This window comes from Apodemus sylvaticus, chromosome 2, assembly GCF_947179515.1.
Source record: "Apodemus sylvaticus chromosome 2, mApoSyl1.1, whole genome shotgun sequence".
Lineage (NCBI taxonomy): Eukaryota > Metazoa > Chordata > Mammalia > Rodentia > Muridae > Apodemus > Apodemus sylvaticus.
In genome coordinates, this window is record NC_067473.1 from 87,183,562 (window position 1) to 87,202,258 (window position 18,697).

At 38.9% G+C, this 18,697-nt stretch overlaps 1 protein-coding gene across 2 annotated transcripts in view; it reads left to right on the plus strand.

The window, feature by feature from the left end:
• The window catches only part of Mmrn1 (multimerin 1), a 52,026-nt gene extending 34,211 nt beyond the window's left edge, over positions 1–17,815 (plus strand). The window contains exons 6-8 of one of the 2 annotated variants that reach the window (XM_052173838.1): positions 674–2,650; positions 15,103–15,252; positions 16,654–17,815. In XM_052173838.1, the coding sequence (XP_052029798.1) occupies positions 674–2,650; positions 15,103–15,252; positions 16,654–17,075 (2,549 nt within the window). In that variant the 3' untranslated portion in view covers positions 17,076–17,815. Of the gene's footprint in view, positions 1–673; positions 2,651–15,099; positions 15,253–16,653 lie in introns of both variants that reach the window. The other variant, XM_052173837.1, reaches the window with a different exon arrangement.
• The last annotated feature ends 882 nt before the right edge of the window (positions 17,816–18,697 follow it).

Sequence of the window (18,697 nt, forward strand, 5' to 3'; positions counted from 1 at the left end):
GTGTTGGAAGTACTATCATCTGTCAATTACTGGCATTTTTTCCTTTCTTTGTATGCCAAAAATTAATGTCATGTTATAAGCATATCTTAAATTCCTGTTGTAATGTGATTGTCACTCATTGTTTATAAACAACTAATTTCACTACCTGTTATTGTAAGCCATTTTGAAGTTGTCTCGATATCTATATTTCCTTCTACTTTTTAAAGTTTTTCTCTCTGATTTATGAACACTCGTGAATCTATGATGTTTGCCTTGCACCTAAGTACTAGACACTAGACAATACAGTCATATAGTGACACCAGGTATTTACTCAGACAAAAAGCCCAGCCCCTCCTGTTTTCATCACAACTAGACCTGTGGTTGCTGCAGAGCAGCCTCTGTCACTGCAGTGAATTGCAGTTTCCTTTTGCCTTTTGTCTTTAGAATCATTGGTATGTACTATTAATGTTCTCTACATGGTAATTGACCTTTTATGTCAGATTTCTGTCAAGAATGTGATTATCTCTTACCAATTCTAGTCTTTTTTTCAAATGTCATAAATGGATGTAGGGAGAAATTATTTTCATTAGTACATATAGTTAGTGTTTGATTTTAAAACTTTAATCTCTCTGCAGATGCATCTTTCTGATTAAAACTTATGTATGTTTACTATTTACTGTCTTGTTCTCTGTAGCTCTAAAATCAAAAAGTTTTGACGATCTGTTAAAGAATATAGTAAAAGAACAATTTAAAGTCTTCCAAGATGACATGCAGGAGACTATTGCCCAGCTCTTCAAGACTGTGTCAAGTCTATCAGAGGACTTGGAAAGTACTAGGCAGGCAGTTCTACAAGTGAACCAGTCTTTTGTTTCAGCGACAGCCCAGAAAGACTCTGCTTTAATGCAAGAAAATCAGCCCATGTGGAAGGACATCACAGACTTAAAAGACAGCATCATGACCATCAGGCAGGAAATGACCTTGACCTGTGAGAAGCCTGTCAAGGAACTGGAAGCAAAGCAAGCTCATTTGGGAGAAGCACTAAGACAGGAGCACTCACAGATTGTTCTGTACCACCAATCCCTCAATGAAACTCTCTCTAAAATGCAGGAAGCACACACACAACTATTATCAGTTCTACAAGTATCAGGAACAGAGAATGGTGCCACTGAGGAATCAGTCAACAGTAATGTCACTAAGTATATATCTGTGCTACAGGAGACAGCAAGCAAGCAAGGTCTAATGCTGCTGCAAATGCTCAGTGATTTGCATGTCCAAGAGAGCAAGATCAGCAACCTCACCATCCTTTTGGAGATGGAGAAAGAAACAGCCAGGGGAGAATGTGAAGAAATGCTATCTAAATGCAGGCATGACTTTAAATTTCAACTCAAGGACACAGAGGAAAATCTGCACTTGTTAAATCAAACATTGTCTGAGGTTATCTTTCCCATGGACATCAAGATGGATAAAATGAGTGAGCAGCTGAATGATTTGACATATGACATGGAGATCCTCCAGCCTTTGCTGGAGCAGAGGTCGTCACTTCAACAGCAGGTTACACGTGAGCCAAAGGAAGCCCCAGTTACGCGCAGAGAGCTACAAAAGCTGATCGGTGCCATCAACCAACTGAATGTTCTCACCAAAGAACTTACAAAGAGACACAACTTACTTAGAAATGAGGTGCAGAGCCGTGGTGAAGCCTTTGAAAGACGCATCAGTGACCATGCTTTAGAAACAGAAGATGGCCTAAATAAGACAATGACTGTCATAAACAACGCCATTGATTTTGTTCAAGATAACTATGTGTTAAAGGAGACTTTAAGTGCTATGTCATATAATCCCAAGGTTTGTCAGTGTAACCAAAATACAGATGCTATTTTGACGTTTATTTCTGAATTCCAGCATTTGAATGATTCTATTCAAACTTTGGTCAATGACAATCAGAAGTACAATTTTATTTTGCAAATTGCTAAAGCCCTTACAGCTATTCCTAAAGATGAGAAACTAAGCCAGTTAAACTTTCAAAAGATTTATCAAATGTTCAATGAAACAACTTTCCAGGTGAACAAATGTCAACAAAACATAAGTTATTTAGAAGAAAATATGCTCTCCATAACAAAGATTAACAAAGAGTTTGAAACTCGTTTGCAAGGCGTTGAATCTAAAGTGACGAAGACACTTATACCTTACTATATTTCATTTAAGAAAGGTGGCATACTATCAAACGAGAGAGATGCTGATCTTCAGTTGAAGGTTTTAAATACCAGATTTAAGGCACTGGAAGCAAAATCCATCCATCTTTCAGTGAGTTTCTCTTTGCTTAATAAAACTGTCTATGAGCTTTCAATGGTGTGCCATAATTCTTCTACAAGTACATGTGAACAGAATGCACCCATAGCCATGCAGACCAAAGGCTCTCTGCCAGACAGTCAATGTTCTCAGAAAAGTCTGACAGAACTTGTGGAATCAATAGTTGAAATAAAAACTCAAGCTGCCCTATCTAATTTAACTCGGAATGTTGATCGATTGTTATCTGATAGTCTGGCAAATATCATCAAGCCTCAAAAGCAGATAAAACTGCAGAAGAAACCCAACACCCTTAAGAAAACAGTGAACATGACTACCAGCCTCATAGGCCGAACGCAAAGGAACACAGACACCATTATACATCCAGGTAAGCTGTAATTGTAAAACAACTTTGAACCTCTTTCATGCTATAGGTTACATGCTATCGAGCAGTTCCTAATGTATGGCCAGACCGAGGCATGGAAGGCACTTACTCATATTTGAGCAGAGTAGGCTACAAGGTAACTGGTAGACTCTATTGTATCTAATTGAATGGAAGTTAGATGTCAATCAATGCACAGCTGAACTCTAATAGATGTTCTATTTAGATGTTTCAACTCTTTCTTACCAGAACACTATAAAATAATTAAACTTGCTCTTAGAAAAAGCTTCTCTATATAGCTTGCTAAAGAAATTTATTCTACAATTAATTTCTTGGGCTTTAGTGGTTACAATTTGAAATAAGTTCTCAATAAATAGCTCAAAAAATGACTGTCTTAAGGGACTACTTAGGAAATGACTTTAAGTAGACCCCAGAAAGCAGTGAATGTAAAAAACAAACAAAAATGCTGCCCTTATATACAATTTTGTAAAGAGTGAGATACCTTTGAACTTCAGAGCAATGGTTTACATGCAGTGACATTATGATTCGGAAGTATGGAGCTGCTGCAGTGCCAAGCATTGTCTCACAGAACACTAGGACACAAGTTAGGACCATATTAATTAAATGTGGGCCAACACAGTGAGTGTAAGAAGAGGTAATTGGAAGGGGACTTGAAAACTGCTGTGACAATGTAATCAATAGAACACAGGGACAGTTGGAAAGAGTAGGGACCCAAGAGTCAGGTCTTGATTCTGGTCCTCAGTGTAACACTGCTTCTATTTTAGTTAGTAGCCTTTAAACAGAACACATCAAACAAGGAAAACAAAAAACATTCTCCTTCTCAATCTATTTCTTCTGCTGAAATGAAGGGATTGCAGTCGATAATCTATTGTGATCCCTGGGAGACATGTACTGCAAATTATTACTGGTGAGAACGACCACTGTTCACAGTCTGGATGCAGGGCATTTGCAGAGGAGAGAAGCGCATTCTGAAGTTCAGAAACTGTAATGAGAAAATGGCAGTGCCATCAACAGATGTTGCTGACTTATCTCACTTGAATGGCTGACTTGGTACTTGAACTTAGCAGCTGATAGGAAATAACACAACTCTGATTTTTATTTTACTGATTGGGGCCCTGATAAAACTCCTTGCAATTTAGTTACTTATTTATTTTTGGTCAAATTTTATAGTCCTATTTATTGAGGTTAATAATTAAAATTTCTTTGTTACATCCCAATTAAGATACCAATAATGCTGCCAAGACAATAAAGAAGCCTCGGCCCAGTTCCAAGTATGCTGTAGCAATCACTTTCAGTGAATTCACTTTCTTAGGAACCCTTTCAAGTAGATGTGCATTTGCTCACACATTAACCTGGCCCTACTGCTGTGGACTATAAATTGGAGTAACTCATAAAAACTAGATAAGTTGTGAAACCAGGGATGGTGGCTAAAGCACCTGAGGGGCTGGAGGATGACTCACAGGGTAAGGTGCTTGCTGTGAAAGCCTGTGGGCCTTAGTGAACCCCAGAACCCATGAAAACAGCCAGGCATGGCTGTGAACATCTGTAACCCTAGCACAGTAGACCAGAGACAGACAGGTCCCTGGAGCACATTGGCCAACCTGTTTAGCAGAAATGCTGAGATCCAGGCTCAGTGAAGAGACCCTGTCTCAAAGAGGACGACTGTGAGCCATTGAGGAAGACATCTGACATCACCCCCCCCACACACACACACGTACTGTATCATTTGCAGTAACATACTCAGATACACACAAATACATACACACAAGCATGTATACTACACAATATACATAGAAACACATAGATCCAACACACATAAAAGGAAAGAAAGAAAGAAAGAAAGAAAGAAAGAAAGAAAGAAAGAAAGAAAGAAAGAAAGAAAGAAAGAAAGAAAGAAAGAAAGAAAGAAAGAAAGAAAGAAAAGGGAGGGAGGAAGATCATTATAAAATACTTCATCTGATATACCTTTATATCAATTGTGCTACACATCAGCCTGCACATTGGCTAAGTTTGGCTCTGTCCTTTACACTTAACAAAAGTACAAGATGTAACAAATTCCCTATACCCTTCAACTTTTGATATTATAGGATAGAACCTGTACTACAATTTTCTTCCACATAAATAAAACCTGGGGATAACACCATCATTTCTGGAACCTCTTTGTCATAGTATTCATATCAGCAATATTTACAAAATGTGATTTTTTTATAGATAATCTGTATATCAGTTTTAATTTTGGTAAATGATAACTTACTTTGAGGCCTGGCACTAACAATACACTATTTTGCATGTTTTTGTTAACATTCATTTACTTCAGGCTTTGTGGATGTACTAGATAACATTGCTTTTGCCAACAATACCTACAAGGCAGGAATTATCACTTTACTTTAATGAACCAGGAGGAAACAAAAAAATAAACCACAGCATCCTCCAGCTGTCAGGTGCCCTGATCTATCGCCTCAGGGTCCATCCTCAGGTCTCCCACACAGGGATGGGAGACTGTATTCATCTCCTGCTTTTCTTTCCTGAGTCCCGCACTCTTCAGAGTATGGCTATGACATTTTATGTGATCAAAGTTCATATGCCAGGGAGTTTCCTTTATCAAGGATTTAAAGACCAGCAACCAAGTCCTGCAATGATGCTGCTGAAACCAAGGTACTGTTTTCCATTTGTCTTTACTTAAAACAGGCAGTTATCAAAGTCTCATGAGTTATTCATGAAATCTGTAGTAAAGGGTAGGGCCTACGTTCAGTTATGGTAAAATGATATCTACCAAGTGAGTGATGAGAGGTTATTCTAGCTTCATTACCAAGTACTTGATTTGTTTCTATTCAAATAGATATTCAAATAAATTTCAAAGATTTTTGGTTTTATTTTAGTGTCATGTTTGAAGGTTTGTCTGTATAGCAATTGGCTGGCTATGTTCTCAACCCTCCCCAAAGTCTTTGTAGAATAGTTTCCTTCTAGATTATTTTCTATTTAGATGACTTTCTATATTACTTAAAGTAAGACTTTTAAGTACACATTAAGATAAGGTATTTTGATAAAGATGACCTTTGTGGAAAATGACTAAATGTAAGGCACTTCAGTTATGAAGGTTGATTAAATTTAGAATGCATCATCTATTTTAGAAAATCTGAGAACCACACACATTTGGTGATCTTCCACTATAACTACAGTTCCTGGACATAGTTGGGCTCACAGATAAAATTATACTTAACACACACACACACACACACACACACACACACACACAGAGAGAGAGAGAGAGAGAGAGAGAGAGAGAGAGAGAGAGAGAGAGAGAGAGAGAGAGAGAGAGGAGTTATGGAAAAAAAAAAGACTCAGAAAATCCACCAATAGGCTTCTTTTTGTTCCCTATATGAAGGAGACAATGTATTTATTCTCATCAATAAAGTAAGAAAAAATGTAGTAGAATGTGCACCACTTGGCTTTCAACAGCTGTCAGTTAGCATGCTATGCTTAGTAGGCATAGAAACCCATCCTCTACTAATACCAAATTCTTAAGTAGGAGAAAGACCAAATTCTAAGTACAAAACAATTATTTAAGGATGATACAATTTTTTTTCAGTTTAACTTTTTTCCTTCACACCAAATTTCTTTTTGTGTTTTAGTCAGTATATATGATTTATACAGAATAACAGCTTTCCTCACGACATTTTTATGATGCTTATAATGTATTTTATAATATGTTTTACTCATTTAACCTCTCCATAATCCCTTTCTGTTCTTCAGTTAGCCCATCTTTCAAGATTCATTAACTCTTTTATGTGAATGGAAGTCTTAAAGATATTCTTTGTGCCACAATTGATTATAGGCCTACCTACTAGGAATGGTTTCCCTTGTTCCTATGGATAAAATATATTTGAGTTGAAGAGAATATTAAATGAACAATGTTGTGTTTTATCAGGAAAAAAAGACCAGGATATATTTTATAGAACCAAATATGGTGAGGTGGGAGAGGTACCTCGGTGGGCCCATGCAAAGGCATCCCTTGCCCATGAGGTGCCAGCCACAAGTAAAGTTTGTAACATTTTCCCTGATGGTGATGGTGGGGGTGTATCCAGCAGTCTTTGTCTGTGTTTACCTTCCCACCGCCTAGGCTTGCATGCTTGTACATGCTTGAATCACAGGAGCTTCCTCAGCAGTACATGTCCACTGGCACCAAAATTGGAGAGATTACTAACTGCTCTCCACATTAAATACAATGAATATATTTTCCTGCTGCTCATTAGTTACAGTTTTCATTTGAAACACTGCAAAGTGGCATTATATTTTATGTATTGATTATCAAATAATTTTTTAATATTAGTCAATACCTCTATGAAAATTCTTTTGACACTGCATAATTTAAAGTACTAATTTGAACTCCTAAAACTGGGGGTGGGGGAGGATGTCTCAATGGGTAAGGTTATTTGTTCTGCAAACATAATGACCTAAATTTGATTCTACAACATCCAAGCAAAACCACAAGGCATGATGCACATGACAGTGATCTCCACATTGGGGGAGGTAGAGATAAATGAACCCTAGAAGCTTTCTTATAAGCCCTAGCTGAAATCGTGGTCTTACTGTTCTTTGTTTCAAGGGAATAAGGCCAAAAGCGGCTGAAGACACCCAATGTCCTATACACACACACACACACACACACACACAATCATTAATTGATAGATAAAATTTGGACTTCTTTGATTCTGACTTAAGAGAAATCAGCAGGCCAATTTTATTTGGAAATTTTCAATGTGGTAAAAATTAATCAGGTGAAAAATACCAGTAACCACAGGTCCCAGAAGAGGATCAAGAAGCACAAGCTTAGTTGATGTTGACATCCAGGTACATTTCCTGACCCACTAAAGCAAATTAGAACTGAGGAAAAGTGTTCAGCAACCCAGAGTTGAGGAACAATTTCATAATGTGGGGGTGGGGTGAAGGGTGGTGCAGCCGCTAGGCACAGCCATTTGGGGAGGCAGAAGATTCTGCTTACCCCATGTAGCTACCCTAAGGCAGGTGCTTGGCTGTAGGGTAGCACTAGAGAAGCACCTAGACGTGGCTCCTGGGGCGGGAAAGCACAGTCTGAGATGTTGGAAATTTGGATCTGGTTCCGGTCCCCGTGCGATGAGGCCAGAGTCTTGGGATTCTTAGACTCTTAGACATCCAGGTGCCATTAGGAGTCACAGAAGAGCAGAGAATGTAGTCATTGGTCTGAAGACTGGAGACAGTGTCTATGTGGGGAGGGGGAAAAGAGGAGTTCTGGTTTGTCCCATCTGGAGATTGTCCTTAGCTTGACAGAAGTTGTGGCTGGGAGTGCAGAAATTAAGGATATTAGATTGTGGCTCTATAAGCGAAGGCCTTCTTCATGCCTCCCCATGGCAGATTATGGTGAAAAGAGCCAGTCAATGGTTCCCAACAGTGATTTGTCATGGCACAAAATGGATTTGCAAAACCACACCCCACTTCTCAGGGTGGGTCTGAGATTAAATATCTTCTGCAGGGAGGAGTGTCTGGGAAGGGAACCATCTACATGTGGAAGGACTTGAGGCATTGCCCCTTCATATTTGATGGCCACAAATCTCTGTCTCTCTCTGGGGGGGGGGGTTGTGGCTACATGACAGGGGCCTGGTGCCAGGAGCAGGTGAAGCTCCTGTGGTCCCATCTGGGTTTCTGAGGTTTCTAACCTTTAGTTCAACCTTATCAGGCTTCTTCCCATGGTCCATTGCCCTCCAACTTCTATGTATAGACTATGAGCTTTAACAGTCATTTGACCTCCACCACCATTAAGATAGTAAGGTACCCATCACACTTTGCTCTAATTTTTTTCCTGTTCATGTAATGAATACCCCGACCAAAAGCATCTTAGGGAGGAAAGGTGGTTTTGTTGTTGTTGTTGTTGTTGTTGTTGTTGTTGTTTTTCATCTAACACTTCCAGGTAACACTCTATCACCAAGAGAAATCAGGGCAGGAACTCAAGGCAGAAGCCTAGAGACAGGAACTGAAGCATAAAGGAATGCTGCTTGTATTCCAGGAGTTGCCACTTTTGTTTCCTTTATTACTCGGGACCAACTGCCCAAGTATGGCAGTGCCCACACTGGGTTAAGGCCTCCCACAGAAATTATTAATCTAGAAAACACTCCACCTCTACTGCATGCCACTGGCAAATCTGGTATGGGTGATTTCTCTTTCCAATACTCCAGTTTGTGACAAGTTGACAAAAACTAAGTTTATGTTATGATGTAATTATTATTATAAAACCTGGAGCAGAGTTTCTATCCACCTTTAACTATTTATGTTCCTGGATGAAAGCCCACACAGCCTTTACATTTTTCAATATGCCTTAGGGAGCACAATAGTTAGGCAACTGTCCATGCTGCTACAATCTACCTTCTTAACGATAACTCCCAATTATCACTTACTCTGTTTTATTGTTCCATCTGGGCTGCTCTTAGCTACAATTGGCTAGCCCACATGGCCACATTCTCTTGGCCTTTACCCATGGAGGCTCAGGCCCTCCCTCCTGCATTATTCTTCTTTCATGGCTGCTTCTTTCTTTTTTTCTTCTTCTTCCCTCCTCATCATCTCCTCTCTCTAAGCCTTTGAAAACCTCACAGGTCCACATATGTCTCTTCTCCCAGCTATTGGCTGTTGGCATCTCTATTGACCAATCAGAATTAACTTGGGGACAGGGTCATACTGGCTACTACAGACTCTAGATTTTGGGACCCTCACTTAGCATTACAATAGACAGTAAAAGACAAAACCTTAACCAATGTTATACCTTTGTTTAAAAAAAAAAAATCCTAAACCATGCCAGTACCTAGAGTATCTGTATACATTTACATGTTAGTGAGCCCAATATGTATGAGTAGGATAAATTTGAATACTGAATATAAACATACATCTTGACACTTTCATGACTTGTCAAGAAAGGAATCTGGAATAATCCTAGAGTAATGGAAGTATAAGTCTTATGTCAACATGGAAGCAGTATAAGAGGGGAAGAATCTTGTCACTGCAATCAGGATGAAATATTAAGAAAAGTGAGCTTGTGAGAGCAGTCACCTAGGGGCAAAATTATACAGAGAGAGGCAGGCTGCTTTCACCTGTGTGCTGTGAAGCTGCCCAGAGGCAGCAGGGAAGGGCTCCTCACCAATCCCCTTGAAACTCAATTGTACCATGAGCAAGGATTACAGTTACGAGTCCTTTGCAATGTGATCATTTAAATCAGTGGTTCTCAACCTTCCTAATGCCATGACCCTTTAAAATAGTTTTCATGTTGTGCTGATCCCTTACCATAAAATTATTTCATTGCTACTTTATAACTCTAATTTTACTACTGTTATGTCTCATAATATAAATATCGAATATGCAGAATATCTGATATGAGACCTTTGTGAAAGGGTTGTTTTAACCCAAAGGAGTCACACTATACAAGTTGAGAACTGATGGTTTAAATGAAGAAATTTAAAGTAAGATATTGATGCTAAAATGGAGTAAATAATAAAATCATAAAGTAAAATAATATTAATAGTTTGTGTATATAACCGTGTTTTATAAATTATACAATCTATTTTATATGTAATAAATACAAATAAGAATAAAGTAGAAGGTTGGGCGGTGGTGATGCACGCCTGTAATCTGAGCACTTGGGAGGCAGAGGCAGGCAGATTTCTGAGGTAGAGGCCAGCCTGGTCTACAGAGTGAGTTCCAGGACAGCCAAGGCTACACAGAGTGTGAGTTTGGTCGTGAAACTCCTATTGAATAAGTTCTGATTGAATGCTGAAAAAGACTATGTAGATGGATTGTATATTCCAGTCAGAGTCCATCTTCATGCACCTGACCCAAGGAGCTGGAAATTGTTCATAAAGGGGCAAGGGGTAAGTGTTCATAAAGGTAAGGTGCTCTGAAATGGAAGGACCTCTATAATGGGTTCAAAATTAGTACAAACCTTTTTGAAATATAGTAATAGGATGAAGAAGACACTATATAGAGAGTACATATTAGATACCAAAATGCAAAGGCCAGAACAAATTGAAATTCCCAAACTATCTGAAGACAATAGAAAATTAATTTTAGTCATGTTCCACATAGGGAAATTAGCATTGAAAGATTAGCCACGCTACTTGCCCAGGATAGCAGAATGTTGAGTTGGTAAAACTGCTCAACTAATTATAATGATCCCCATCACACCCATGTCATCTTTGTGAAACTGTGAAGGCAGAATTTGGATAAGGAACTAACCACCAATTCAAACTTTCATTAACTTGTTCATTCATCCTTCAAAGCTTTGCCATTTTGCATATGCCCCCCACTGTGTGAATTCATAGTGGTAAGGAGTAAACTGTGAGCCCTGATGTCATATGTGTGACATTCTGTTGGAAGTAAAGACACATGAACATTTATAATCAAGTGTGATAAGTTCAATGCAAGACCAGAAACAGCATCAGAATATAATTGAGAGAGTGAAGGTAATTCTAGCATCAGGGATGAGGGAAGATAACAAATGTTTTTTTACCAGAGCTCATTTTTTAAGAATGAATTGCATATTGAACACCTAACCATTTTAAAATACTGTAGAAATAAAGGAGAACAATATGAGTCATAGGATGTATAAAAGTTGAATTGTAATCCACACATTAAATGAGGAACAAGAAGAAAGGAGGAGTGGCCCCTTGTTCTGGAAAGACTCAGTGAAGCAGTATTCGGCAAAACCAGAATGGGGAAGTGGGAAGGAGTGGGTGGGAGGACAGGGGGAGAGAAGAGGGCTTATGGGACTTTCGGGGAGTGGGGGCTAGAAAAGGGGAAATCATTTGAAATGTAAATAAAAAATATATCAAATTAAAAAAAAGAAAAAAGAGAGAGACAGACAGGGAGAGAGAAAGAGAAAGAGAGAGAGGGAGAGACTGTGATAGGAAATTATTAGGAAAAGAGAAGACTACGAAGCATATTTGTCCATGAATTATTACTACTGTTAAGGTGAGAGAATTTTTGTATTAGCTTTGATAAATTTTGGATTTCCTTGTTAAACTTTTCATGTATCTCTTCATGTCAGAAGCTTGTAACTTTTGAGAAAAAAATATTTTCGGTAAATATAATAGTTTTCTTTCATCTTTTCAAAGGACCTGGGAGGGAGAGAAGAGTGAGAGAATGCAAAGGGAGCAGTATAAAAAAAAAAAAAGTCGAATTGTAGCAACCTATATGTAACCCCAACTGACATACTGTCATCAACCATGCTTGTCTGTGTGTAAGGCCATATACCTGAAATGGAGTCATGATGTGTTTCAGCACTGATTAGATGATAAAACACACAATATAAATGTGGAACTGATATATAAGCTGGAATGGGTTGCTGACTCATTTACACAAAATAAAATGGCATAGTTTCTATAGACAGGAAAGGCAAGTCAGTACTACTCATAAACTCACGTTCAAATGAATTAATGTAGACTTTAAGAGCCCTTCAATAACATCAGATCATAGTGCAGATGACCTGTTGTGACAAAGTTTGAGAGAGATATGAGGTCTATGAACTTAGTTTCCATTGGAAGTACCGTGAAAACTTTTCAGAAGTGGCAGCTAGCAATTATCACTATAGTCTCTCCTACCAAGACTCAATTGGCATTATGTGTTCAGCACTAGGTATCATGGATATTACATGTTAAAATGTGAGTTGCTGTCTCTATAACTTGAAAGCCAAAAATACATACCTTAAGTATCAAGTGAGGCAAAGAATGTAACATAAAAGAGAAACCGTGGAGACAGTTGCAGAAGTCAGGAGGCATCTTGGTAGATGAACAGGAGGCACAGGACAAAATCCTCGTAGGCAATTGTATGGTTACAAGAAGTTTGGACTAGTGCAGTAACAGCATAAAGTTCAGTTCCTCAATGAGACAGAACTGGAATCTTCTTGCAGATTAGTGACTCCACAGGACAATTGGGATGAAGAGTATGCAGCATGCTCTGTAATGCTAAAGGACAAGAGCAAAGTAAAACTCCCATCCTGAGTGTGCACACTAGACACTGAAGAGCAAGCAGAAGCCTTGTCCTTGAAGAAGAGACTGGAATAAGTAGGAATGGAGAGAAAGCCATCATTTCACAGAGCCTTGACTTTTTCTCCCTGGAGTAGGTTTGATGTTTTCACAGGCCTAGTCTATAAGTGAGATTGATTGACTTCCTCATCTAGAAAAGTAAGGACTGTAAGTGGCAGAAATAATTCATTATCCTGCAACTCTGTTGTACAATCAGCCATTGCTAGTGAAGCTCATTAATGGAGCAGTCTCCCAGGAGTTGACCATGCTGCTAGGTCAGAGGATGGGATGACCGATGGAACTAGTGCTTTGCAGAGAAGAATTCACATTTAACAAGCAAAGAAGACTTGCTGGTTGTTTACAAGCTAGTAAGTAACAAGCTAAGTTCTAGAATGAGTGCTAACTGCAAGTGCAAAGCTAGAAAACCTGATTCAAGGGGCGGAAGTATTCAGGAAATACAGACCAGTATAACTCGTTTTATCAACTATATTGCAAGCAATATATGTAAATAAATAAAATCTATTACCTAAGCTGTTCAAATGCTTTTCTAGATGAGAGAAACAGTTTATAGAGAATATGTCAAGAAAATTCAAATCATGTTAGAATTTTCAGGGAACATACTAATATATTCTCTTTAAAAAGCAATAATACAGGCATGAAGTTTGACCACATTTTGAATGAATCACTAATATACATTTAGAAACAGAGACTATACAGATATATAAAACAATTATTAAACAAAACAAATTACAATTTTAAATTGTATGCACACACACACACACACACACACACATACACACACACACACATACATACATATATATATATATATATATATATATATATATATATATATATATATGTTACAAGGCATGTGACTCAGTTAATAAAATATCTGACATACAAGCATGAGGACCTGTGTTCAGATCCTCAGCACCTGTAGACAGGCATAACTTGTGTTTGTAACCCCAGAACTAGGTTGAAGGTGGGAAGATTGTGGGACTTACTGGCCAGATGAAGTAGCTGAATCAATGAGATACGGGTTTAAAGAAAGGCCATGTCAAAAACTCAGGTGGTTAGTGATCAAAAAGATATCCCACACCAACCTCTGATCTCCACAGGCACACATATGCACCTAATAACACAGCTGAACACACACTCAGGAAAACTGTTTTATACACACACACTCACACCCACACACACACATGCAAACATGCACACACAAGTGAAGGCTTGTTCAACTGCATAATAATAATAATAATAATAATGCACGCGTAGAAAATTTAAATGGAACTAGATGTCATCAAAGTAAGCAAAATAAACCAGGCTCACATAAATGTCGTTTCCTTCACATGTAGAGTCCAGGCACTACATATGATGGCAGAGTAAGCTACACAGGATTCAAAATTTAGGTGATCTACAATCACAGATGGAAAGGAGTGAACTTCAAGTTTATGTTACTGCCACAAGGTGGTGCCCTAACAGTAACCGTAGCAAGCAAAGGACGGATTCTTCCAGCTCATTTCCCTGACAAATTCATATCATTTTGCTCTGTTTGTACCTGCCATTGTGACTTGGAATTCTAGCGAAATTAAGTATTTTGTGTGTACTATACAAACTGTAACCTCAGAAACATTCTTGTGTGTGATTATCAGAACTTTCGTGAGCTACAAATACAAGTCACTAAATTTGTGTGTTAAATGTTTTTTTCAAAATATGGTTTTAGTTTTAGTTTAGTTTGATTTGGTTTATTTCAGTTTGTTGTAGTGTTAAAAAGGTAGACCTGGAGGAATAGCTCATAGGACTAGAGCATTGACTGTTCCTACAGAGAACACTGGTTCTGTCCCCAGCACCCATGCCAAGCAGCTCAAAACTGTCTATAACCCTAATTCCAGGAAATCCAAATCTCTCTGCTGGGGTGAACAGGAATCTGCACACACATGGCACATACAAACTCACTCAGATGTGCACACAAACACCTAAATGTTTTACATAATGCCACATCCTTAAGAAAATAAAGGTGTATTTGTTCTCTAATGATTTAAAATGTTACCCTTGTTTTTTTAATTCAAATATACTTAGTCCTGTTTTTCCATAGTTATATCTGTTTCAGAGTTAATCAAAAGTATAATAAACTCACATACACTTGATCACAAAATTATCCTTGCATCACACAATGGGGTCAAATATGAAGGTTTTGCATGAAGTCCCATACCCTTCCTGACGAGTGTCAGAGATAAGAGATCTGTACTAGATTCCAGGCGCACACTGCTGAGTGGTTTCCGTCTAAGGATTTGTTTTCCTTTCTTCAAATTCAGCATTTCAACTATCCTGCTGCACAGCTTGGTTTGAGACAAAAATGCATTGTCCCTTTTTGTTGTGATTCCTTTTCAGTAGCACAGGAATATTCCAGCTGCAGCAGCTTCCCATGCCAGAATGGCGGCACGTGCATCAGCGGGAGATCCAGCTTCATCTGTGCTTGCCGGCACCCGTTCATGGGTGACACTTGCACCGTGAAGAGCATGGAAGAGAATGCAGTAGCACCAGGTACAAGCATCACCTTCTTATGCTTCTCAGTGTCACACGCCAACACAAGCCGGAAATACCGTGAAAGATCATTTGTGCCTTCTTAGTTTGTTTTTCGTGTTTTCTTCCCTTCTGTAGATTGCTGTTGTTGCACATTTGCTTTGAGGGTGTAGCTCCCTGACCCTGAGCCTATTCAACAGGAATGGCTCCTGGATAGCAGCTGACACCTGAGTTTGATGCTCATATCTCACAGGGAAAGGGGAGAATTAATTCCCAAAAGCTGTCCTATGGGACACACATACAAACACACACACACACACACACTATTCATACAATAATAACATGTTTTAATGTAGCACTCCAGAGTTTTAAACAAGAGCATATATTAGTTTAAAATATATTAAAATCATTTAAAATATATTAGTTTTAGTGCCTGTACTGACTGGTTTTGTGTGTCAACTTGACACAGGCTGGAGTTATCACAGAGAAAGGAGCTTCAGTTGGGGAAGTGCCTCCATGAGATCCAGCTGTGGGGCATTTTCTCAATTAGTGATCAAGGGGGGAGGGCCCCTTGTGGGTGGTACCATCTCTGGGCTGGTATTCTTGGGTTCTATAAGAGAGCACGCTGAGCAAGCCAGGGGAAGCAAGCCAGTAAGAAACATCCCTCCATGGCCTCTGCATCAGCTCCTGCTTCCTGACCTGCTTGAGTTCCAGTCCTGACTTCCTTTTGGGATGAACTGCAACATGGAAGTGTAAGCTCAATAAACCCTTTCCTCCCCAACTTGTTTCTTGGTCATAATGTTTGTGCAGGAACAGAAACCCTGACTAAGACAGTGCCCATGGAATATTTCATATCAGACCTTATTGATTATCTGTATCTAAGAGTACATTTCAGTCCATTTTAAATCTTTCCTAAGTGTTACTGACCTAAGTGTTTCCTAAGTGTTGTATGTTAATTACATACAAACTTACCTTTGCCTGCTTCTCCTTGAAGAGCTTGGCTGCATTTCACTTCATTCTCAGCCTCTAGAAATTATCATGGAACCTTGTCTCCCCATCCTGGAGGTTTCAGTTCCTGCAGGGAATTTCCACATTCCATAATTGCTCAGGTCTTTGAATTTCTTTATCTCTAGGCAGTGCAATACAGCATGACAATGACCTTGCAGGCATTTCTACACGATAGCTGCCAGATGTCACAGTCCACGCTTATCTAAACGGAGAAACTGAGGCTCCAGGAGACTTGGTGTTTCCACATTTTGCCTAAAGTCGAGGCAGACATCCAAACACATGGGCATCATTCAGTTTGATGGAGAGCTTTATGTTTTCGCTAAGTCTGTGAGACTGAGATAAAATGAGAGCTCTAGGAAGAAAAACAAGATAAAAGCCTGAAAAATAACCTGTGTCATGTTTTTCCCTGAACAGATTTTTCCAAAGGATCTTACAGATATGCTCCAATGGTGGCGTTTTTTGCATCTCACACTCACGGAATGATGGCCCCTGGTCCTATCCTGTTCAATGATCTAACCGTCAATTATGGGGCCTCATATAACCCAAGAACTGGCAAGTTCCGAATTCCATACCTTGGCGTGTACATATTCAAATACACTATTGAGTCATTCAGTGCGCATATCTCGGGGTTTTTTGTGGTGGATGGAGTAGACAAGCTTAGATTTGAGTCTGAAAATGCTGACAATGAGATACACTGTGACAGAGTTTTGACTGGGGATGCCTTATTTGAATTAAATTATGGACAGGAAGTGTGGTTGCGACTTGTAAAAGGAACAATTCCAATCAAATATCCCCCTGTGACCACATTCAGTGGTTACTTGTTATATCGCACCTAAGATTGTGGGAGGGGTAGACTTTCACCTCTACTCTGGAGTTCTCTTTTTTCATTTATCCTTGCACTCACATCAGCTCTGTTATAGTATTTCTACACTAAATGAGGTATTTCATTGAAGAACCTGAATGTTTATTTCACAAAATGACTTGGATGTCATGTGCAGAAAGGGGTCCCTTCTTCTAAGGAGACACAGAGGCATAGAAACCAAATGCAACAAGCATGTGTCTGCCACCCTAGGCATGCCTACCCGTGCTCCTTCCCTGTGAGTCTTTCCAATATAGAATGAAATGTGACACCATATTTCCCCAAAAAACTTAAATTTTGTTATATCCTGTGTTTATGACCCTAGAAAAGAATTTCCTAAAATAACAAGCTTAAATAAATAATTCAAAGGAAAAAATCCCATTTTTTTAACTTTTAATTTTGCTTTACTGTTGAGTTGATCAGTTTTATGAATTAAAATTTGCATTTTAACTAAGAAAAGTAGATTATAAATATAAAGCATGCTTAAATATTGTCTTTGCAAAAATCGAAAATGAAGATATAACAGATGCCTATTTGGACATTTTACACCTAATTTTATGTGTGCTTCTTCATTGCTTCCATTAGATAACATGTACATGATGACAAGTACAACACTTTTTTATTCATATTCTTCTATTATATTGCTGTGGGGAAACTTGGGTTTCCTTTCGTGTATTCTTGGTCTTAATAATAAAGGGATTTAAAGATGGACTCTGAGGGAAGCTCAAGTGTCATTTTTTTAAAGCTTGAGCAAAAAGTAACAACTACATTTGGACAGCTGCTGAGAAGAGAAAGAAAGAGAAGAAAGAAGGTTTATGGGACATATGGGGAGGGGGGATCCGGGAAAGGGAAAATCATTTGGAATGTAAACAAAGAATATAGAAAATAAAAATATTAAAAGAAAGAAAGAAAGAAAGAAATTCAGGAGAAAATGGATCAAAAGTAAAAAAAAGAAAAAAAGAAAAAAAAAGAAAAGAAATCATGTTCTCTCTCTCTCTCTCTCTGTGTGTATGTGTGTGTGTGTGTGTGTGTGTGTGTGTTTACACATGTGTAAGCATGCATGTAGAGGCCCCAAGTTGGTGTTGGAATTCACCCTTTATGACTCAACCAAACCAAGAACTCTAGGTTATGGCAGGTCTGCCCAGCTTGCTTTGGGGCTGCTGTTACTGGAATTACAGACAAGCAGCCATACCTGACCAACATCCTGTGGGTTTTGAGAAGCCAACTCAGATCGTCACTCTTTCCCATCAAACTCTAACTGTTGGGTGTTCTCCCCAGTCTTCCATGCACTTTTGATCTAAGATTCAAGAAAACCAGTATATTCAGAATTGTAGGTCCAGAAGTAGATGGGTAGGCATAAATTTTTGCAAACTACTCTCTATAAGGGTTCAACCTCTTCCCTAGCCCACCACCCAGCAATAGTTCTTTGGGGGAGAGCCTGGTCTTCTTAGGCAGAAGTTCAGTCCTGTAGCAAGGACCAAATATGACTCAACAGCTACAGGCCAGTCCTTTAGGCAGACAGACAGAACACCCAAACTGACAGCTGTAGTCCAGTCCTTTCAGCAGGCTGACACCAGGCATAAACCAGTGCTGTAGTTC